Consider the following 23,556-nt stretch of genomic DNA (forward strand, 5'->3'; position numbering starts at 1 on the left):
GCTAGGTCAGCATTCTCTCACCAAGGGATAGTGTTATTTCACATGCTGATTTTTGTGGAACCAAGCTGGAGGGGAGGCAAAAGAAGCAGGTCCTGGATAGGGCATGACCAAGGCCTTTTGGTGGGTCTAAGCCCATCTTGAGACTCCGGGGGGCCTGCTGGGGAACACAAGCTCTTGGTATCCGTCCAGTGAGGGGTAGTGTACCAGGGCCTGTTTCCCATAATGGTCATTGCTATGGTCAAGGGCCAAGTGGAGACAAAGTGCAATAGGGTTCATATGTGTTCATCACTCTCTGCAGAACGTGGGTTTGGAGACACCCTCCTCTCAGCTCAGGGACCAGCCCCTTCCAGAGACAGGAATCTTTAGAGGGGTGAGAACTTTCTTTTTTTTTTTTTTTTTTTTTGGTTTTTTTTTTTTTTTCCCCGGAGCTGGGGATCGAACCCAGGGCCTTGCGCTTCCTAGGCAAGCGCTCTACCACTGAGCTAAATCCCCAACCCCGGGTGAGAACTTTCTTATGAGGCGGTATCCTGGGATGAGGACCCAGATGATCTGGCCTGGGCAGGCAGGGGCCCAGATGGACAAACCCAGACTGTTTCCCCTACATTTCTGTGTCATTTGCCCCCTTTCTCCTCCAAGAGTTGAGGTATGGCCTTCCAGGGACATGATTGTCCCAGGTCAGGCCCAATGACTCCTCAGAGTCACTGACAGTATCCAGAGGCCTCTGATACTCTCAAGAGCTACTGAATGCCCCCACCCACAACTCAGTGTCAGGGTCAGGTGGGACAAATTCCTCAAGCCCAACATTTCTTGAGTCCTCCCAGCTGGAACTGGTTCAAATCAGTTCCAGAAAGTCCAAGTCAGTCCTGGGCCCAGACAATGATGTAGCATATCCAGATATCACTGCACTTTCTTTATTCATGAATTGCCCCGGTGTCCTTGGGCTTCCTCTGTGGTCTGTGGCTGGATGGCCCAGGGAACCAATAAGCCCCAAACCATCATTGTGGAGAGCAGCAGTGGCTAGGTCTTCTAGCTGGCCAAGTCCCAGTGAATCTTGGTAGATGCAAGGTTGTGCTGTATAGTTCTGTGTCAACTTGACATAAGCCAAAGTCATCAGGAGGGGAGGGAACCTCAATTAACAAAATGCCTTCATAAGACAGGGCTTGCAGGAAAGACTGTAGGGCATTTTCTCAGTGATTGTTAGGTAAGGGCCACCCTATTGTGAACCAGCTCACCCTGGGCAGGTGGTCCTGGGTTCTATAAGAAACATGGAGCAAGCTATGGGGAGCAAGCCAGTAAGCAGCACGACCCCACGGCCTCTGCATCTGGCCTGGGCAGGCAGGTTCCTGTCCTGACTTCCTGTGACAATGAACAGTGATATGGAAGTGTAAGCCAAATTAAACCCTTTCCTGCCTAGTTTGATTTCTGGTGATGGTGTTTGACCACAGCAATAAGACAAAGGCCTCCATGAACGGAGGACAAGGCCCAAGCTCCTGAGAGCTGCACCCATGAAATCACCTGATGGGCATGGCCAGTGCTGACCACTAGCATTCCTGGAGACCTGTCAAAGACTTTCTTTAAAGCCCTTAAAAACCTTTGTGTGCGTGCCTATTTGTCTGGGTGGGTGCCTGTGAAGGCCAAAAGCGGGCATCGGATCCTCTGGTGCTTGAGTTACAGGCTGCTGCAGAGTGGCCTGATGTGGGTGCTGGGAACCAAACCCCGTTCCTCTGCCATCTTCCCAGCTACAGCCCCCCCCCCAAGAGCACTCGGCTTTGATATCTGTCAGTAAACTCCCCTCACTAAGAAGCCCCACCCAGGAACCGGGTTCCCAAGGAGACCACCTTACTTTACTAGGCTTGGGGAGATGCTGGTGAGATCCTAAGAGTATGATACTGTGGGCAGATGGACATTGGGTACGGGAGAGGCCCCCACTAGGACCGGGAGAGACTAGGAGGGAGGGGGGAAGAAGCAAAGGACACAACCTGAGGGCTGCAGTTTGTGGAAATGTTTTAATTAGAGGATTTGTAGATACAGTGGTTAATCTGTTGCCCACAATTCCTTACCAATGAGGCTTCATGCTGGGATACCCTCCTCCCCACCATCTTAACACAGGATGGTCACAGACCACATTCTCATGTTACAAGATTCACATCTCTGGTAATCCAAGGACTGTGGTACAAAAGGAACACTTCATAGCTGGGGTCACTACAGTTTGCTAGAAACATCAGTTACTTTAGAATACTTTAACTATAAAATATATTGAATTTCCATATATTAACCATATACATGTGTACCTATTACTAAATGTAGTCAGTTGTTACAAAATAAGACATTCTGAGAGCAGGCTACACACACACACCAGCCTGAACTCCCCGGGTGAGGCCCTGTGCCATTAGCTGCAACTGTCCATCCAAACTCAGCTCCCGACTATACTCGTGGCCAAACATACCCACAAGGCACTGGCAACCCAGTCCATACCGGTGCCACCAGCTATGTGAGCACAAGTTCCCTCAATTCCAGAGAGAAGACTCTTGACTACAGACCTGGCCACCCCTTGATTGGTCCCTGAACTTGAGCCACTGGTGCCTGGTTCCCATGTCAAGGTTCTTCCAGGGGGCCTCAGGACCAAGTCTGATGGAGACTGATCACTGCCTATGTCCACTGCACTTCCCTATGCTCTGTAAGCCCCAAGATCATAGACCCAGCCCAGCCCAGGTGGGCCACCATCAAGAGCAGCTTCACCCAGACCAGCTCCAGCAAGCAGAGTATGTGGACGGTAGTACCTGAGGTCATCCTGTGCCGAGGCCACAACAGGCTGGTCTCCTGGGCTGTAGGGTAAGGTTGAATGCAGGCCAGGAGGTGCAGGAAATGTGTGCTCAGGTGCTCTAGAGGAAGGACCCGCTGTTTGCCTGGGCCGGTGGCAGGGTTGCCTCTTCCAGGTGCAAGGGTAGGGCATCAAAAGGCCTGAAGCTAGCATCCAGGCCACAGTGAGGCCCACTGTACAGCTAACAGGCAGGGAGATCAGTGCAGGCCAGTTTGTCCTGGGCTCTCACCAGGCCTCAGCCTTGGTCTGGATCAGCCAGTCTTTCACCTTGCTGGGCTTACGAAGGCTGGATGCGGATTCCAACTTCATGAGGACCTCAATGCTGCCTGGTACCTTAAGGCCCAAAGACCCAGGTGGGGAGAACAGAACACATCTCTGTACACAGTCCTATTTACAAAGAACCAGATGAAGATGGAGCTGCACGGGGCCTGGGCATATCCCTAGCAGAAGCTGTGAGACCACCTAGGTGCTGGTCCTGGGGCTCAGCCTTGGTGCCTGGCAAGGGCTGCAGCCACGTGAGGAGGGCCAGACATACTGAGGTACCTCCTCACATTTTAATGATGATAATGCAACAAAAACCTTTATATAAACAGTTTATTTACTCTAAACAGCAACACAGACAAAACGCCATATAAACACAAAGGAAGTGGTGCAGAATGGAGATGCTGGCCAACTTTGGATCTGAGGCTCATAAGCAACAGCCCAGGTTTCTGAGAAGGACGAGGGTAGGGAAGGAAGGAGGGACAGTGTGGTTCTGTCACACAGCCAGCTGGAGGCCAGAGCTCTGAACAGAGGAAAGCATGCCTGCATCCGAGCGCGACGCGAAGAAACTAGCTCCTAGGGGCTCACCAAGTACAAAAGTTTATCATTTTACAGCAGTTGAAATACTGACATCAATATTAAAATAAAAGCAAGTTTTACTCAATAATCAAAAATACAAAAGACTGAATATGCCAGTGGCGGAAATGGAAAATGGCGCCCGCTCAACCCTCCCAGGCTACTAGTAACTGTACGGAGCGATTTAGATCTGCAAAAGGTTGTAAACAAGTTCTTGCCAAGCCAATCCCTTCCTCGTCATGGAGCCCGGGCCGCTGCTTATGAGGGGGCAAACTTCTTCGCTTGTGCTCGAACCCTTTTCTCATATTCCACTCTGTTTTGGCTGAGGAGGTCAAGAGAGAAAACAGTTAGATAGTGTGGAAACATGACCTGCTTGCTGAGATGGAGAGGGAACCCACCCAGTATCTGCCCAGGAGCAGGGAGGCAAAGTGGCTGGTTATACCAGGTGGCCCTGTGACAGGGGAGGGGCAGCAACCTCTACTGAGAGGTTCTGTATCCACCTCAACCTCAGGGACTGAACATTGACAACCACATGGAATGGAGTGGTCTCGGCTTCCTGCAATGGCACTCAGTTTACTCCCACTACTGACTCTAAGTGCGGTCTGCTGGCTCCATTACTGGGAAACCAGATCAGTGAACTCACTACACCATAGCCTCTCAGTATGGCTGGGAAGACAAGCGTGTATCTCCACCTAGCAAGTTCAGTAAGTCTGGTCTTAATCAGCACGAACAGGTAAGTGTGGGACACTGCCATCAGGTGGAGGACAGCCCACTGGCACTAGGTTTTGCTCAGTTCTGAAAACAGGTAAGAGTATCTGTGGGCTTTCAATATGGAAGGCATGGGCCCACTGGTGAGACTTCAGACCTAGGCTAGCCTGCACCGTGTATATGAAAAGAAAAATGATGTGAGGGAACAATGTGACCTTAAGGACCACAGGACCAAGAAGACATTTACAGGCTGGGCTCCTTAGAGCAGCAGTCCTTAGTAGTCTCACTCAACAGTCTGGCGTACGTCAGTGATCTTGTGGCGTGTTCCTGGAGCAAGCCTGAGCCCAAGGCCTGCCCTCAGAATTTACAGGGTAGCCAGCACCAGCCCAAGAAAGGAGGACACAACACTTAGGACATGCTAGTTCTGGGAGGGACTGACATTACCATGAGGATGGCAGCTGGCCCTCAACCACAGTATTGTCATTCACCAGGCAAGGATGTGACAGCAAGGCACCAGCCCCTCAGGAAGGAGGAACATGAAGCTTTCATATATTCAGTGGAAACACACACAAAACAAGCCATCGACGGAAATCCAGATGATGCACGAGAGAAACCCCAGCACTAAGAACTCAGTAAGTGCTGGAGGAACAGAGTGCATGTCAGCTAGCTGGGAACCAAACCCTAAGGCCAACTGTGAACAGAACTCGGTCTGAGCCAGAGGGCGCCGCTGAGCACCAGCCAGTGAGGCGCTCCAAGGGCCTGGCAGGAGTACACTGCTTCATGAGCCGCATACTTCCTGTGAGGCCACTCCAGGAGGCATGCAGGCCAGCAACCAGCACCACAGAGCACTGGTGAGGCCTGCCACAGCACTTACACAAGGGTCAGGCCCAAAAGCACAGGTGGTTAGTACACAACAGGCAATGCTCCAGTGCGTGTTAAGCTACATCCCCAGGGATGTTAGACAGGCCTGCCTTGGCCTCCAGAAGGCAGCACACAAGTATCAAGGTTGGGCATGTACCCTTGCCCAATCTTCTGGTTCCTTCCCTGAAGATACAGTGCATATCCACTCCTTCCTGTCCTGCCTAGTTCTTGTAAAGAGCAGATCTTGTGGGGTGCCTGGACTCTGTTCTATTCCCACTGGGGAGAGTAGGAGGTTGGTGCCTGAGACACAGGGAGAACAGTGGGGTCAAGGTCACTGCAGTAGGACTAATCTTAGAAACTCTAGCCACAGTAACCAGTCCCTGCCTGGGGGCTGGGATTTAGCTCAGTGGTAGAGCGCTTGCCTAGGAAGCGCAAGGCCCTGGGTTCGGTCCCCAGCTCCGGAAAAAAAAAAAACAGTCCCTGCCTAGATCAGCAGGATCCTCAGTCAGCAAGGATGAAGTGCAAGAGTGTGTGTGCATATGTGCATACATACAGAACCTCTATTTTAAGTGTCTTCCTACAGAATTTGTTCAACTGTCATTCAAATTCTAACTGATCATGTGAGGTTATTCTCCTTCAGTAGATAACAATGGGAGCCAAGAGTACTCTACCAGCAAGGCTGTTTTATGATGTAATGGGTCAATTTTTTTATACACTTACCACAGATCACTCTAAGTGGTCCATCAGTGCCCACAACACCTATTCTATACCTACAATCACAGTCTGGGCCCTGTCCTTGCTCAGAGTAAGCTCCTTGTGCACATGGTTCTGTTGCTGACAGGTCAGATATGCAGTTTCCTTGGTGGCTCTTGTGGTGCTGCCACCCAGTGGGAGTATGTGCCTCTGCCCCAGGGCCTCCCTCTCAGCTATCATACCCCAGAGTTCCAATCTGACAGGCGTCCAGTCTGTACTTCCAGGGAAGGAAGGTTAGCCAGCTGGAGTTGCTACTAACCAGTAAATTGTATAGGCCTCTGCTTGAGCTGGGTCTTGAATATTTGGTTCATTTAGAAGTTCCTGTATTCCTAATAAGATCTGTAAGAGAAACAAAAACAATCCACTTATGTGCTGGCTGGCTTTGTGTGTCAACTTGACACAAGCTGGAGTTCTCACAGAGAAAGGAGCCTCGGTTGAGGAAATGCCTCCATGAGACCCAGTGGTAAGGCATTTTCTCAATTAGTGATCAAGGGGGCAGGACCCAGCCCACTGTGGGTGGTGCTGTCCCTGCACTGGTGGTCTTGGGTTCTACAAGAGAGCAAGCTGAGCAAGCCAGGGGAAGCAAGACAGTAAGTGACATCTCTCCATGGCCTCTTCCATCAGCTCCTGCTTCCTGCCCTATGTGAGTTCCAGTCCTGACTGCATTTGGTGATGAACAGCAATGTGGAAGTGTAAGCTGAATACACCCTTTCCCCACAACTTGCTTCTTGGTCATGATGTTTGTGCAGGAATAGAAACCCTAAGGCAAATTGGTACCAGGAGTGGGGTTTTCCTGTGACAACAGGACCATGTTTTGGGGAGGACTGTGGAAGGACTTTAGAACTTTGAGCTAGAAGAGCCATTGGGATGTTAAGTGTTCTGTAGGATGTTCTGTAGGAGCTTGGAAAATTATGTTGAGAACAGTGTACAAGATAGAGGCCTGGCTTGTGAAATTTCAGAGGGAAGACTCTTTCCGGGGCAGTTGCTGTTTTGATTGTGAAGATTCTGTGGTTTTGGTTAGCTGGGGCTGAAGAATCAGCTGTGATTAACAAGATACCAGAACTACTAAAGCGAAACCTTTGCATTACTGGGACTATTGATGCTGGTCAGATGGAACTAAGAAATTAGTGGTGATTAAGAAGAGACCAGCATCACTGAGGTGAAATCTTCTGGGAAGTGTTTTCTGAGAGCACAAAGAGGCTGTGATGCAGAGACAGTCAAGGTTGTACCTCTGCTGTGGCTGGACTTGGTAATGTGTAAGAGTCACTCAGGTGGTACTGGTTTTGAAGGCATGAAGGGGTCATGAAGAGCAGCTGAGGTTTGGCTCTGTGAGAGGCCATGGAAGGCCACTGGTGAAGGTGCAGCCTCAGTTGCAGTTGATGGCCCAGGACTGAAGGGGTCATACAAAGGAGTTGAGGCTTGGAACCATGAAGAGAGCCTGTGAGAGGGTATTGGTGAAGCCTAGTTGCAGTGGAAGACCCCAGGGTATTGGAGATGCCAGTACCATGGGATGATCACCAAGAAGAGCAGCAGCAGTGGAGCACAGGCAGGTGGAGCCTACAAGACCAGGTGTGTGCTACAAAGGGCAGAGCTGGAGGAGTGACCCAAGTCCTTGGAGAAGCCCAGAGACTGCGAATGGATCCCAGGCATTGGACAGTTGAGTTTGATTTCTCTTTTGATTGTGACTGTGCCCTGACATTTTTCCCTCTTGAAGTAAGAAAGTATTTTAGTGGAGTCCACAGTTAAGGGGCTTTGAATTTTAAAAGATATTGGACATTTTAAGGGGATTGAATATTTAATATGTTAAGACTGTGAGACTCTTAAAGTCATTTAGATCTTGGGAATGAATAAGAAAGTAAGGGTTGAGGCTTAATAGTGATGTGTTTGTGTGTCAAGTTGACAAAGGGTCAATTGTACTGGCTGGTTTTGTGTGTCAACTTGACACAAGCTGAAGTTATCACAGAAAAGAGCCTCAGTTGAGGAAATGCCTCCATGAGACCCAGCTAATAAGGCATTTTCTCAATTAGTGATCAAGGGAGGAGGACCCAGCCCACTGTGGGTGGTGCTGTCCCTGGGCTGGTAGTCTTGGGTTCTATAAGAGAGCAAGCTGAGGGGTTGGGGATTTAGCTCAGTGGTAGAGCGCTTGCCTAGCAAGCGCAAGGCCCTGGGTTCCCTTTCCGAAAAAAAAAAAAGAAAAAAAGGGGGGGGGGAAGTAAGCTGATCAAGTCAGTAAGATTCATTCCTCCATGGCCTTTGCATCAGCTCCTGCTTCCTGCCCTGTGTGAGTTCCAGTCCTGACTTCCTTTGGTGATGAACAGCAATGTGGCAGTGTAAGCTGAATGAACCCTTTCCTCCCCAACTTGCTTCTTGGTCATGATGTTTGTGCAGGAATAGAAACCCTGACTAAGACAGCTTAGATTGATGGGGCTTGTGGGGTATGAAAAACAGCCTTGGCTACTGTGAACAGGACAAACCCGTAACAGAGTAAAGCCAGCTGCCACTCCATACCTGTTTGATCGTGATAGCTGGCCGCCAGTCCTTGTCTTCCTCCAGGATGGACAGGCACACTGTGCCAGAAGGATACACGTTTGGATGAAACAGTGGTGGCTCAAATTTACCTGGAGGACAGGGGGAGAAAGGAATACTTTTGGAGGCAGATGCTGTCCCCATCCCGTGCTGCCCTTGCCCTTCTGACACTAGAGCTCCTTTATAAAAGAACTAATCTCAGAAACTCAATAGCAGAAGGGCCGGAAAGAGAATATACCTTTCCCTTCAGAGGAGCTAAGCCTGGATACAGCAGACAACTCTGCCTCGAGGAACCTAAAGCAGCCAGAAGAGACTATGGCCAGGAGCTGGGGAGCTGAGCCTATGCTCTTCTCTCATGTCCATAATAAGAGGAAAGAGGCCAGAACACATTCCCCAAAGACCTACTCAGGGGGTGGGCACTTCACTGAACAGGCTTCAAGTACACCACATGTCTTTACAATAGCAGAAATATCCGCTCCATTCAGGTACTATTTCACAGCCGATATTTGAGAATGTGTCTCACTCTGATCTAGGCAAACCTTTTTCTCTTTTATTTTCAAACATGTCTAACCTCCCAAAGTGCAAGTCTAAATAAAGGCTGCCTGTTTTTTTTTTAGCAAATGAAGGGGTCTGGGGGTAGCTCTGTGACAGCACACGTCCCTGGGGTACAGAAGGCTTTGGCTGAGTTCCTAGTACTATATACACATGGGCTGAGCATTGCAGCAGCACACGCCTACACCAACTGCTCTGTAGGCAAGAAGATTATGAGTGGAAGGCCGGCCTGGGCTTCTTAGTGAAATATTGTGTAAAAACCAAACAACAAAACAAGGGTGAGGTGGGGTTGGATAAAGGGCTTAATTCCCAGAACTCGTATGGAGAGTTACAACTGCTGCTGTTCTGGGGGAGGGAATGAAGGTTTTTTTCTTCTTTCCTTTCTTTCTTTGGTTTTTAAAAAGTTTTCTCTATGTAGAAACCCTGGCTGTCCTGCCTGCCTTGAACTCTGAGACAAAAATGGACACCAACATTAAGGTTAAAAGCTCATAGAAAACTCCCTAACTATTCTGCACAGCTAGAATGCTGTGGGTTACAGCATGCCTCTCCAAGCGAGCTGTGAGGAGGGACTCGGGTGACTTGTGCCTCAGGCACAATGATATGCAAATGGGAGGGTGTGACCCCAAACTAAGGTTCATCAGTTCCTTCAGATCAACTGTCTCACTATTGGGCCAGGCCTCCGGGGTTCCCATTCCCATCTCCACAGAGACACTGCTGCTGGCAACCACCTTTAAAAAAAAAAAAAAAACCACCGAGGGGCAATGGCACACACCTCTGATCCCAGCACCTGGTAGGCAGAGGCAGGCAGATCGCGAGTTTGAGGCCAGTCTGGTCTGTAGAGCAAGTTCCAGGACAGCCAGGGCTACAAAGGAAAACCTGTTTCACACCAACCCAACACAATTTTTTTGTTTTTAATGTATGTAGATATTGTACCTGTGTGTATGTTTGTGGATCATGTGTGTGCAGAGTCCATGGGAGCCAGAAAAGGGTGTCAAATCCCCTAAGACAGGAGTGATAGCAGTTGTGAGCTGCCATGGGCTGTCAGGATCCAACCTTGGTTCACTAGAGGAGCAGCTGTACCTGACACAGAGCCCGCCCACGCTTCTGCTTTAAAGCTCGCCTTACCTCGCGCCCTGACTCGTCAGTGATTCTCAACACAAGTCTTTTGCAGCAGGCACCATTCTGGCCTTTACCTTGGACTTTGCAAACACAGGTTTGATCTTACTTGCCAACCATGTTTACTTCTACCAGTGATAACCTGAATCTGAGTCTTAGCCAACCCATCAGCCCCTCCAAGCTTTTAGCCTCAGTCAGCAGCAGAAGATGCTTTGGGGCATGGATCAGATATTAAGAGCCCACCATTTTGCTGTCCAGGGGTTTATAAGCTACATCTTGTTTCCCTTTACTTTCAATCACTTCCCAGGCTGCAACTAACACACCTGCACCATCTCTGATTTCTGGAATCCCCAACCAGGCTTCCATGGGATTCCTGCCTTGTCTTTGTGAACATGTGTGGGCATTTATTCTCCTGGTTAGTTCTACAGAATAGTGGCAGGTTAGCTTTACTGGCAACAGCAGAGATCTTCCAGAGAAATGGCCTTCACACACCACAGCAAGTGCCCAAGAGCTTCTGTCTCCCTCCCAGCTCTTGGCTGCCTCAGCCCACCTCCTTGGTAGCCCAGAAGGGCCCAGAAACAGTGCATTCTGCTCCTTTGCATTTCTTTCACTAGCTGGTGACTTTTAAGACTGACTTAACTCCAGGGTCACAGAGAGGCCAACACCTCTTGTACTTCCCTGACAAAGAATGAATGCCTTCCACCCCAGATCAGCAAACCTCTGGAGTCTCCTCCAAAGCTGCCCTGCTCCCAATTCACTAAGCTGAGCTGAACCTACAGGCCATGGCAAAGGAGCTTCCCCTGCCCACCAGCAATGCCTAGCAGTTTCATCCCATACCCAGCTGTGAATGGGCCTGGCTTTTCTGGACTATCTATCCATTCTGCTTCATGGTCTGCTGGCCTGTCTTTGCACGGATGTCACAACATCTAACCATGTCTTGGTAACTAGTTGGTGACAATGGTCTGTCTACCCTGCTGAGGCACTCTGTTTATCCTGGGTCTCCATTTGGATCTCCAGGCTCCTGAAACTTCAAGGGTTGACTGCCCCTGCCCTTTGCACCTCCATACACAATCCAGATCCTGCCCGACTAGTGGGGACACCCTGTGGCACTTGCAGACTAGTTAGGATAATCGTCACCTCACATAATTGCTGAGGCTACCTCGGGCTTCTCAGAAATGCCCATGGTCTCCGTAGCACAAGACTCCCCCTCCCCAGCATTTGGTGCTCCTGCAACAGCTCAGTTTCCAAATGTCCACGAGCCACGATCCATTTCTCCATGTTCACTTTTTTCCTCCTAAGCAGCTGCATCTTGGTTTTCCTCGACAGTTTTGAGAGACTTCTTGTCTCACTGTATTTGCTCAAGATTCCACCACATGAGAGCAATGAGACCAACAACTCTGTCTGTCTCAATCGTAGCTACATACATCCCCCTCAATTAAAAGAATGAATCACAGGGTTGGGGATTTGGCTCAGTGGTAGAGCGCTTGCCTAGCAAGCGCAAGGCCCCTGGGTTCAGTCCCCAGCTCAAAAAAAAAAAAAAAAAAAAAAAAAAAAAAAAAAAAAAGAAAGAATCACTAACAGTACGGCAAAAAGAACTCAGACAGACAAGAAAATCCCAAACAGCAGGCAAGATTCCATCCAGTGGTTCCCAATAAGCCATGTTTAAGCACTCCTGGGGGACCCTGCAGCAGGCAAATCTCTATTTACAAACCAGCTCAGACCTGGCCTTACCCTGGGCAGAATGGTGGTGGTGGTCACTGCACACCCAAGCAAGTTCTGCTGCACTGAGATCAGTTCAGCTTTCTCTTCTAACAACAGGTCTGAAGGCCACAAGCACAGCCTCTTACTGGGATGCTGGGCATCCAACAGAGCACAACAGACGGGAATGAGTGAGATTCTTCTCTCTCCTTTAGTGCTTTGAATTGAACTCAGCACCTGATGTATGCTAACTAATCTAGTGGGAACTTACAGACCCCTGTTCTCCTACTCCCCTGTGGCACCTGTGGGCACAAAGCACCCAGGAGCTTAAGCCTGACACAACTCTCCCTCTGCCTCGTGTGGTACATCCCGATTGGTTGGGACTAGAGACCACTCTAATTATATGCGCCTCTACCCTGGCTTGTCATCCAAGCCGACTCAGCAGTACTGACTTTATCCCAGCACTGACACCTGCCTGCTAGGCCAAGTATCCATAGACATGGCTCCCAAAGGGTGGTACTGGGAAGTGGACTGCTGGCTCTTTGCACAACTTACATTTTGGTGGTGAGGACGGATAGTCATCTTTGAAAAGCATCCTTAGCTTGAACAAGCCTCCTTCCCACGGAGTCTGTGGGGAAGGAACCAGAGTTAGACCTGTGGCTCACTTGCCAAGGTGAGCCAAGAGAAGTTTCCTTAAACCTGGGTCATTCGGGCCTGTTCTCTAACTGTCCTACACTATTACTGTCCCCCTAGGACCAAAGAAGCCCCCCATCGTGCCTATGAGGAGCTTGGCAGTTGCTGGAAGGCTTAGGATCCACGGTTCTTGGGTGTCTGAGACACCAAAAAGCTCAGCAAACAAAAGCTGAGCCCAGCAGCTCGTACCTGCACTATTCAAGCCAGCACCTCAGATCTATCAAGGTGGGGAGAGCACATCACTGGCCACCAGACGGTTTTCCTACTCTCAGCTCATGTGATGGAAGCACTACAGTGCCCATGCCCCAACGTGACTTGAGAGAAAAGCACACCCTGGCACGTCAAAGACCCACCTCACACTCACAACAGAGCCTGTACAGATGAACCCAAACTACGGTTTTGCTCAGATACTAAGCTGAACCCGGAGGCCCAAGTTTAGACAATGTCTGAAGTTAAAGGAGACCCTCCCTCTCACATAGGCTGGAAAAGAGTAGACAACTGGATGCACTGAGGTCAATGTGTGTAAAGAAACACAGCCTGTGCTCTCTGTGGTCACTTTGCGACCTTCACCAGCTCCTCACCTCAAGGCTGGTCACCAATCCAATGATTTGCCAGGGTCCAAGCCTCCCTACCCCACAGGCCACTCCTTATCCTGGGGAGAGCTGTGACCTGTGGCTAGCTGTGGTCACAAGTCCATGTACTCAGGTCCCTCTAGTAGTTCAGCTCCCTTGAACCTCTTAAGTTAGTAGGTACAAAGCCAGTGGTCACCCTTACCCCCTTCTTTCCAGGGATAGCGCACTCCCAGTTCATCAGGTTCATCGTGCCATCAGGGTTCTTTGTTGGGACAGCCACAAAACCCTGAGAAAGAAGTCACAAAACAAACCAGCTCAAGACAACAAGCCTGGCTCTCACCCAGTGGCCACAGGCTGAGTATACCAAGTCAGCGGAAAGCCCCTCCTGTGGCCAGACACAGGCTGCTCCTTACAAAAGGGTGGTCCTTCCTCCAGGCTTTCCTCTCCTGCGCAAGTCGGCTGAGGGCAATCCCCGACATATTCAAAGTCCCTGGAACGGAATCCACAGAGGGAGGGTTAGGTAAAGCACACACACATCTTCTAAGCCACATCCCACCCCAGCCAGAGAGGGCTGTCACCAAGAAGCAGGTAAATGAGGTGGAGCCCAGCTGGTCAAGCTGCCCTTGGAACAAGTGCGAGCATTGCACTCTTGACCAGTCCTCAGAACACCTCCAGGCAGGCAGGTAGAACATCACTGCTGTCTCTCTTGTGCTCTACAAACTCAACTGCTGGGAGGTACAGTGAGAATAGCCTGCAAAAAGGCTGTCCCCTCCCTGGCAGGCATTGAGCATCAGAGAGACTTAGCACCCACTCCACAGCCAAACTCTCAGGACAGGTAGGGCTTCGCAGGTACCTCACACACTCATCTGAGGCTAGGATGTGGCTTGCTGGTTCACCACAGCACCATATAAAACACCACAAAGGTAGAGTACTAGCCTGGGAGTTAGAAGAGGGTTCAGGAACAAGGGCCCTGAGACCCCGGCTTAGAATCAGGTCCAACAGGAGGACAATCACTACTCCTAAATGTACTGGTGAGAAAAGTCCGCACCATAGGGCAGAGCATGGCAAACTTCCATAGGCAGACTACCCCAAGAGGCCAGACTATCGGCCTGCAGCTTATCAGCTCACAGTTCAGAGATCTGCCCTGTGACCCTACGGGAACGAAGGCAAGATCCAGGTCAGGCCAGCAGCCTCTGCCAGGGACCATCTTGGCACACTTGGACTCCATTCAGCATGGGTGAAGGAGCATCTTCACCTAGGACCACAGCCTGTTGTTTTGACTGTGACTCCAACCTGGATAACACCTGCTTGGGTTTTTTTTTTAAAAAAAAACAAACCTCTATATCCTTTTTAATATTACTTTAAAAAAAAAAATCACACGAAACAGTAATCAGAGACTCCCAAACCTACAGAGCACTGGGATTTTGGGGTGTGTGAATCACAGGGACACGACCCCTCATAAACAAGAATCTAGTAGGGCAATAGGTGTTTCATACCGAGTTGCTTCTCAGAGGTTCCGTTTTTTTTTTCTTTTCTCTTTTTTTTCGGAGCTGGGGACCGAACCCAGGGCCTAGCAAGCGCTCTATCCTGAGCTAAATGCCCAACCCCAGAGGTTCCGTTTTTGACCCCAGCTTCAGGCTTCTATTGGTCTTGTGGGTAAAATCTCCCAGCTAGACTAGCACTAGCCTAGTCTTTTGTTTTCAGCTCAAAGTCTTCACTCTGAGGTGGAACCTTCAATTACCTCTGGACAAGAGCAAGATTCTTGCTAGAACACACTCCTGTTACCACCTCAGACAGGCCTCAAGACAGGCCTCAAGCAGACCTCCCTAGAGTTCTGCCCATTTTACCTGCAAAGCCATGACTACCCTAGGAATTACTATGTGTTCTTGACCTAGCCAGGGCCTCTCAAGCTTACGCAGCTGCCCGGCCATAATCCCTGAGCTACAGGTGGGCTGACTAGATATGCATCTCATCTGTAAGCACAGCTGTTCATTACCTGAACAGACAGACTCACTGGGTCAGAGCAATCAGGTGAAGCCCTGAATTTAAGACAGAGGCGGCTTGTTTCGAGATCAGTCTCACACTGTAGCCCAGGTTAGGCCAAGACTCACAACAATCATCCTGGCATTAGGATTACAGGCATGAGTCACTCCACCTGGCTCCTAGACCACTTTTTCCTTTCCTTTATTTTTGGAGACATTCTCACCATGTGGCCACAGCTGGTCAGAAACATATTATGTAGACCAGGCTGGCCTTGACAATTATGCACCACAGCACCCTAGACTGCTTTTGATGCCTGTACAAGTACACAAGTAGAGAAAGGCTAGGACTGCCATCAGAGGTGGCAGCATCATCTAGGAGCCTAGAGTTCAGGAAACATTTTAGTGGGTGAGGTCACTTTAGACAAACGCCTGTATTGGCATTTTTAATATCCTGTACACTCTAAGCCAACATGAAGAAACTTTCAGAAGCACAAGCTGGGAGTGGTGAGATAGCTCAGCAATTAAGAGTACTACATGCTCTTCCAGAATACCTGGTTTAATTTCCAGCACCTACATGGCAGCTTATTTGCCTGTAACTCCAGTTCCAGGGAACCTGACAACCTCACATAGAGGCATGCAGATAAAACAACAGTGCACATAAAATATATTTTAAAATTGAAAAAAAAAAAAAAAAAAGCACAAGCCGCCAAGACAAGCCTCGACAATGTTGGCATTCCTAAGCATACCTAGCTCTATCAAACATCCTGATTCCTTTTTTATAAATCACAAAAGGCAGCACCTATGTTCCACAGCTCCAGTCCCAAAGCACAAAGTGTACAAACTAAAGGCAAGGCTCCTCTCTTACCAACCTCAAGTCTAAAACACAGGGTCCAGCCCAAACCCAACTGTCTTTCCCCAGCAAGGAGTAGAGCCTGTCCTCGAACAAGCACAACCACCGAGGTTCTGGCCACCCCAACACCTGCCCTAATAATAGTCCTTGTAGTCAATGTAGGACCCAGGTGGCATCCATCTAAGAGGACAGGCAGTTTGCTGGCCACAGAGGCTGCTGATAAGAGCAAGCTTTGACAGCAACGCCCAGGTGACACTGGCGCACCTGAGCTGTCTGGTTAGAGGGTATGGGGGCAGAGGTAGACCCGAGGACATCAATGGCTGGAGCAGGGCACAGAAGCCTATGTATCCAATGTGTCCCTCTTCTCAATGCACAAGCCCAATCTCGTCCTCGGGCTTAAGGGTACAAGCACTCTAGCTTCTCTAACTAAGGGTAGGCAGTGAAGGAGCTGCTCTCCTCACCCAGCAAGTCAGATGGCAGAAGATCCCAAGCAAGTCTGGGCAGGGTTTCCAAACAGGTCTCTGGACCCCGGGCCAGTGCTCTGAAGAAGCCTGGACACTATGCTACACAAGCTGTTGGACAGCCATAACTGACCTCAGGAGAAAGTTGTGTGCCCAGAAAACTCTGTCCTAGCATCCAACTGCAGTTATCCTAAGTGAGAAGAACCGAGAAGCTAGCTCAAGTGGTGGCTCGTGCCTGCACACTCAAGTGTTAAGGAGACTGAACCAGGGGGACCCCCAAGAGTTCAAGGTTAGCCTTGGCTACAAGAGATGCTGTCTCAAAAGCAGGGAGGCAAAGTGAGAGACGGCTCTTACCAGAGCTCTTAAAGGTCCCACGGTCAAAGAAAAGGAACCCTAGAGACACACTGGCAACGATCTAAGCAGAAACTGGTCCTTGAGACAGTGCCGCTGCTCCCGAGAGCGGTAACAGTCACTTCACGAGCTAAAGTTTTGTGATGTAAACACACCCCTACCCCGGCGAAAGAAAAATTCGAAGGAAAAAAAAAACAACAAAATACAATCCTCTCCCCACTACTAGAGGCCGGCAGAACACAGAGGGATGGGTCTTTCTACCACCTCAAGGTTCCTGCAGTGTGCAGTATTCGTCTGGCGACACCACCTACTTCAGAGTTACTTACCGGTCAGAGAACCTGTGCAAGGTTGCTTATCTCCGCCCACCTCGGCGGAGGAAACGTGGGTACCGGCCACTAAGGCTGGCTTGGATAAGGCTAAGCGGCCTCTTCTACTCCAATGCACACTCTAGGCCCTAAGGATCCTTCACTAAGTATACCACGCCGTTTCTTAAGTTTCTAGTGGCAGAGACAGCCAGAGGAGGGCAGGACTGCAATCACTCACAGCCTGAATACCTTTAGAATCAAAACAAATTCCCCTTCGATGCCCGTTTTCTGCTATGCAGAGAGGTAATTCATCCACTAAAACGGTTCCTTAAGAAAAAAGAACAGTGGGGCAGAGAATATGCACAAGACCCCCACAAAAACCCAAACTACAAGCCTAGCGTCTCAGCAACGAACGAAGTAAGCCAAGCCTTCTGCTGTGACTCCGGGTGCTTACAGGCCGCGACACGGCCCAGTGCCCACGGCCTTCCTGCACTCCCGCTCGCCTAACTACGGAGCCCAGCACCGCCCAGAACGTGTCTAGGAGCTACTGGGAAGCTCAGATTATCTGTTGTGGGGTCGGCGGAACTCAGTACGCCAAGAGTAGGGGGGTAGTGGGCCGTGTTCCCAACCCTGCATTCGCCCATGGCACAGCGGCTGGGCCCTATTGCCCCGAAGGCCGAGACTCGGAGGCGGGAGGAGGCCGCGAGCGAGAGGAGGCCGCTGTGGCTCCGCTCGGCGCCTCCCGGAAGCTCACTGGGAACGGCGGCGACTCCAGGCGAGGATTGGAGTGCGCGCGCAAGCCGGTGGCGGCTCACCTGGGCGACCGCGGCCCGGACCGTCGCGGCGGCAGAGGCGGCGGCGCTCCTTTGTCTCGGGACTTCCCTCCGCGCCCGCCGCGCGCAGCCCGGAGCGCAGGACCCCAGCGGGCGGGGCGGGGCGGGGCCTGAGTTGGGCTGCCCGCCGTACGCCTGCTCAGCGTACCGTCTTTCCGGTCTGGCGGCCTACGCCGTCTATTTAAACATGAGCTTCGCTCAGCCCTTACTCGGTTGCCGCGCTCTCGTTGCCCGCGACCACCTACAGAGCTGGGGCCCGGGGCGCCTGTCCAAGCAGGCGGTGCCCTGAACGGCCGCATTCTTAAAGGGGACGCGTCCTAGGCTCAAGGGAGCGTCTGCAAACTCCTCATCGGGATCAGCGCGTCCACTAGAGGACACATCAGAGAGTCGTGTGAAGAAAAGGAAGCATAGATTTCCAAGGGTCATTCGGATGCTCAGAGGGCACCTTACCAGGCACAGGCTCTGGAGGTATCCTTGGGCTCAAGGCCCGAGTCCCGGGAGCAAAGATCACTGAGGCCTAAACATCCTGGGAATCGTCGCAGTACGGTGACGATCCCCGGAATACGGGGCGTTGAGACATTTTCTGTAATTGGCTAGCCCTGGAATTTGGGCGGGGTAAATCTCGAACCTACCCAATGAACGGACCTAATACAAAGGGTCAAACGCATACAAAACCGACGGGGAGAGAAATGTGGATGCTCCCTAACCTACGAATTAGCCCTCCGTGGGGGAGGGGAATGGGCCGGAACCATGGGGGAGGGGCAGCACCCGAGAACTCCCCAGACCCTAATCCTCTCCCCTATGCTGCACCCCACACCTCAGTTCCACTTGAAACCCCTGCGCGGCTTCTGTTGGCACCACTGGACACGCTGTTGTCACTCCGTGGCCTAGTCCAGTTTCCTCCGCTAGTCCTCTGCAACCCAGCTCGGTGCTCGGATGCTTCCTCACCGACTCACCGACGGGACGGGTACTTAGAAACATCGGCTGGCCCCCTGGTGGCCACCCTGGCGCCTGCTCCATTTTTTGGCACGTGCCGGAAGCCTTCGGGGCCACTTGCAGCCAACAAGGGCTTCCTGGGATATCTCAATATGAGCCCTGTGTTGCTGGAGACTTCAGTGTTTATCTGTCAATGTCTCCATCCATTTACTCACCTTCGTCCTCGTCCTCCTCTTCTCTTCTGAGGCTGTTGGGTGCCCCAGAACAGAGACCCAGGTCCCATGCCCTTTGCCCATAATTGCCCAGCGTTCCCTGGAGCTCACCCTGTTAATTTCTCCAGTTCTTAGCCGTACTGTTTTATAGTTAAGATCACGATCAGCACCAGATCCTGAGGGACCTTAGTCTCTCATTGGGGCTGAGTTGTAGATGAGGTCTGCTTAGATACAGGTCCGTGACACCCAGTTGTGGTGGTTGGTGACCCCAGCAGATCTGTACCCCCATCAGAAGGCATCTATTTTGGATCCATCCCAGCCTGCACAGCAGCTTCCAAGACTGGTGGCTCCTGGGCACCTACATATGTTGACCAAGAGCAGCCCTGACCTGTGCATTGTATCATCAGGGACCAAAGTTATTAGCAGATTATCTGGGGGCTCTGAGTGGCCCAGTAATCTTTTTACTTTTTATTAGTTTTTTAGTTTAGGGTCTTATGCATTAGCCTTGCCTGGCCTCCAACTCAAGGATGACCTTGAATTCCTGTTGCCCATGATTCCACCCCCAATTTGTTGCACAAATCACATCACATCCCCTTTGGGGTCTGCTTTTCAGCTAGTACCACAGTTGAGCCTGGTCTGGAGTCATGGCTATTGGATTTTCTGCAGGAATGAGACTGAGGGAAAGGCAGAAGTGGCTGGGTGGAGAGGTCAGCTGGAAGTGGTATGTGGTTATCAGAGTGTTTGATCTGTGGGTCCACAGGGCGCTGCAGAAGGTTGTAGGGCAGGAATGTGTGATGTAAAGCCATGGTGTAGGGATAGTATGTAAATCGCTCTGATCTCCACCTCGGGTGCGCACTTCTTGCTACCACCCCGATGTTGTGGGTTCTTGAGTGAAAGGCACACATGCAGCCTTATTTTTAATATGCTCTAAGCAGCTCAAAGGCTGGGTCACTCCCAGACTTCCACGTTGCTAACGCTAGCTCCCCATTCCCAAGAGGTGGGGTGGATGCTTTTTGATCATTCAATAGCGATGGGTATCCGTCATCATTTAGGGGTTTGGTCACTGTCTTAGTGAGGGTCTCCATTGCTGTGAAGAGACACGGGGAACAAGGCAACTCTATCAAAGGTTAGATTTAGGGATCTCTTCCTCTCTTTCATCTATCTTTTTCTTTTATCTAGTATTGGAAAGAAAAGGGGGGAGGGGATTAAAAAGGGGGAATATAGGAATGATAGCATACAAGGGTAAATAATTAAATGTACTTTTAGACTAGAAAACAACTACAAGTCTCAAATATATTACATTGGTATGGATTTTGTATATTGATAGGGATTTAAGGTTATTTTTGTTACTACATAGTGTATATATGTTTTTACTCTTTTTAATTGTTTGTTTACTTTATTAACACTGTAACTGTCTTCAGACACACCAGAAGAGGGCATCAGATCCCATTACAGATGGTTGTGAGCCACTATGTGGTTGCTGGGAATTGAACTCAGGACCTCTGGAAGAGCAACCAGTGCTGTTAACCTCTGAGCCATCTCTCCAGTCCATGTTTTTAACTCTTGTTTAAGGTATTATACCTATCTGACTTCATTTAAAGCTATAATGTAAAGTTCCAGCCCTTGAACTTGTGATCCTCTTGCCTCTGCCTCCTTCAGCAAATCCTACCAGGGTGCACCACCACAACTGGCATTTCTAGCCCTTGAAAACAACAATTACACACTATTTACGATAATTAAGAAATGCAAGTTACGGGGTTGGGGATTTAGCTCAGTGGTAGAGCGCTTTGCCTAGCAAGCACAAGGCCCTGGGTTGGTCCCCAGTCCGGAAAAAAAAAAAAAAAGAAAGAAAGAAATGCAAGTTACAAACAGCTACAGTGTACTCATATAAATAAAATAAATAGGGGCTGGAGAGATGGCTCAGAGGTTAAGAGCACTGACTGCTCTCCCAGAGGTTCTGAGTTCAAATCCCAGCAACCACATGGTGACTCACAACCATTTGTAACGAGATCTGATTCCCTTTTCCAGTGTGTCTGAAGACAACAGCTACAATGTACTTACATTAAATAAATAAATAAACTTTTAAATAAATAAAATAAATAAATCTCAAAAACAAACAAACAAACCAAAAAACAAAAAAGAATGCAAGTTACTAGTCAATCAAACTTGTCTTACTAGGTACCAGCTTAGTAAATTACAAATTAAAATGAGCTTTTAGCCCCCTATAGATTTCAAAGTTAGGCAGATAGTAGATAGCTAGAGACAAGCAACATTTGCTTATTCCGATATACTTAATATAGACTGATGGTCTTCAGACACTTAAGAGATCTACCGAATACGGCAGTTCAGATGGTTTAATAAGAAAAGGCTTTTCATGAAGATTACGGGTGGGCACTGAAGAACCTCCATATGGAGTTTGTTTCAGGTGTGGCAAACAAAGTCCTTTCCTGGGCTGCTGACAGCATGCTGTCTAAACCATGGGCAAGCAGGACACTAGGAAGTCAACAGACCAACTTTGCAGAGTCCTTCATAATTCCTGCTTTTCAGAAAAGTCTGTCAGATATTCTGAGCCTGTAGGCTGAAGATGGATGCCTGAACATTACAGAGGAACCTTAGGTTACTGTCCAAGCAGACGTAGCCTCTGTCATTTCCACAGCTTTTAGAAGCTGCTTGCTGTGCACTTCCTTGAGGATCTTTGATGGGGTTGAAGACTAGATAGATATAGACTCACAATTAACCTTAAATTGTTTAGCATTTAATAACATATTTTCAGGTCTGAAAAGATATTTTTAGGTTTCTAATACAAGAAATGATAAGAAGCAATTTAGGTTCAGAACTTGGGACTTACCAAGGCAGGATAGGGAGTGGAGTACTTTCGCCAAGGCTGCTGAATACAAAGGGACGGACGTAGGGAATGTAATTCTTACCTGACCGTTCTGTAAGATTCAAACTTAAGGACAAAGGCTGCCTTAGGCAAACACCAGGTAGAATTTAGGAAAACACCCTGTTCCAGGAATTGAGCTAACCGCCCTTAGCAGGGGTCCTTCACCACCCCCTCTGTGTGCCAAAGATATTTCCCCCACCAATGAATTCAAGGGACAACAGGCAGCCACCAATGAATTAAAAAAGTAATAGGCCCCACCGATGAGAAATAACCAACTCATGCTGTAATCTAAAGCCTACACCCTGAAACAGTATAAAGGGTGTGGGCCTTTGTTCTTCGGGGTCATCTCTGTCCCGATTACAGGGTCGCCCCAGTGCACTGGGTCGTTAAACCTCTTGCTTATTGCATTGATCTCCATCTCCGTGTTTTCGTGAGTGGGACCTCCTGGACGTAGGGCTGACCGGGTCCTACAGTTCTCACAATTGTTCTTATTATATGTAGTTTATCGATGTTAGAGAAAAGCCTTTCATTGGACTAAAAGGGGGAGATGTTGGGATTATCTTTCTGTGAGCTGTGTAAAGGTTGTCTATTATGTGAGTGCTGATTGCTGTGTTGGCAGAGTGCTGAGTGCAGGCTGGACTTTGGTATTGTTACTTTTATTGGATCATCACCTGCTCTAGTATTTTGTAAACAGTCACTTCCCTCACCTTCTGATTGGTTTAATAAAGATCTGATGGCCAAAAGGGGGACAGGAGAAAGGTGGGACTTCAGGCAGAGATAGAACCTGGGGAAGAATTGAGAGGTGGGAAATTTGCCAGCCAGACATGGAGGAAGTCGGACATACCAGGACTTGAGTGAGAGTGAGAAGGAGCAGGCCATGTGGCACACAAGGACTAAAATAAATGGGTTAATGAAGTTGTACAAGCTCGTTGGGAAATAGTCTAAGCTATATAGTGCCTAAGCTTTCATAAATAATAAAAAGCCTGTGACATTATTCAGGAGCTGGTGGGTCAGAGACAGTCTGGCAATAAAGGTTAATGCCCAGAGCATATGAAGAACCACGACTCACCAGGAACACTTTTTCTAGCTCAGGTCTGGATGTCTCTTGCTTTCTCCTCACACTGAAGCTATACCACTGACCCCAGGGTCTCTCAGCCTAGGCAGAACAAGGAAGGTATGCCCATCCTTTCTCTCTGTAATGGCCAGTCTTGGTTGGTTGTCAACCTGATCAGAATTACCTACAAGCCAAGCAGCTGGGCTCACCTGTGAGGGAATGTTCGAGATTGGGTTATTTAAACTGGGAAGGCTTAAGTTGTTGTTCTATTGCTGTGAGAACCTGGGACCTGAGAGATGGCTTAGCAGTTAAGGGCACTGGCTGCTCTTCCAAAGGTCCTAAATTCAATTTCCAGCAACTACATGGTGGCTCACAAACATCTATCCTGAGATCTGATGCCCCCTTCTAGTCTGCAGGCATACATGCACAAAGAGCACTTATACATAAAATAAATAAACAAAATAAAACCCCCCACCACGACAAAGGTAACTTACAAAAGGAAACAGTTAGGGACTTACATACAGTTTTAGAGGGTTAGTCCATGATCAGCA

General features: G+C 49.4%; 1 protein-coding gene across 6 annotated transcripts; it reads right to left on the reverse strand.

Annotated features, from left to right (window-relative positions):
- Positions 1–1,987: 1,987 nt before the first annotated feature.
- Positions 1,988–21,972, reverse strand: Ube2i (ubiquitin conjugating enzyme E2 I). 6 transcript variants are annotated; one of them, XM_032911987.1, is made up of 7 exons: positions 21,916–21,972; positions 13,551–13,627; positions 13,340–13,423; positions 12,428–12,500; positions 8,489–8,598; positions 6,240–6,319; positions 1,988–3,980 (listed from the first exon to the last, which is right to left on the reverse strand). In XM_032911987.1, exons 2-7 carry the CDS (start codon positions 13,614–13,616, stop codon positions 3,917–3,919), a joined length of 477 nt encoding a protein of 158 aa, XP_032767878.1. In that variant the 5' UTR covers positions 13,617–13,627; positions 21,916–21,972; the 3' UTR covers positions 1,988–3,916. The 6 variants fall into 6 exon arrangements, with proteins under 6 accessions (XP_032767878.1, XP_032767876.1, XP_032767875.1 ...); XM_032911985.1 differs by lacking the exon at positions 21,916–21,972 and adding an exon at positions 18,748–18,887; XM_032911984.1 differs by lacking the exon at positions 21,916–21,972 and adding an exon at positions 18,737–18,886.
- Positions 21,973–23,556: the final 1,584 nt, after the last annotated feature.

This window comes from Rattus rattus, chromosome 9 (assembly GCF_011064425.1).
Source record: "Rattus rattus isolate New Zealand chromosome 9, Rrattus_CSIRO_v1, whole genome shotgun sequence".
Classification (NCBI taxonomy): Eukaryota; Metazoa; Chordata; class Mammalia; order Rodentia; family Muridae; genus Rattus; species Rattus rattus.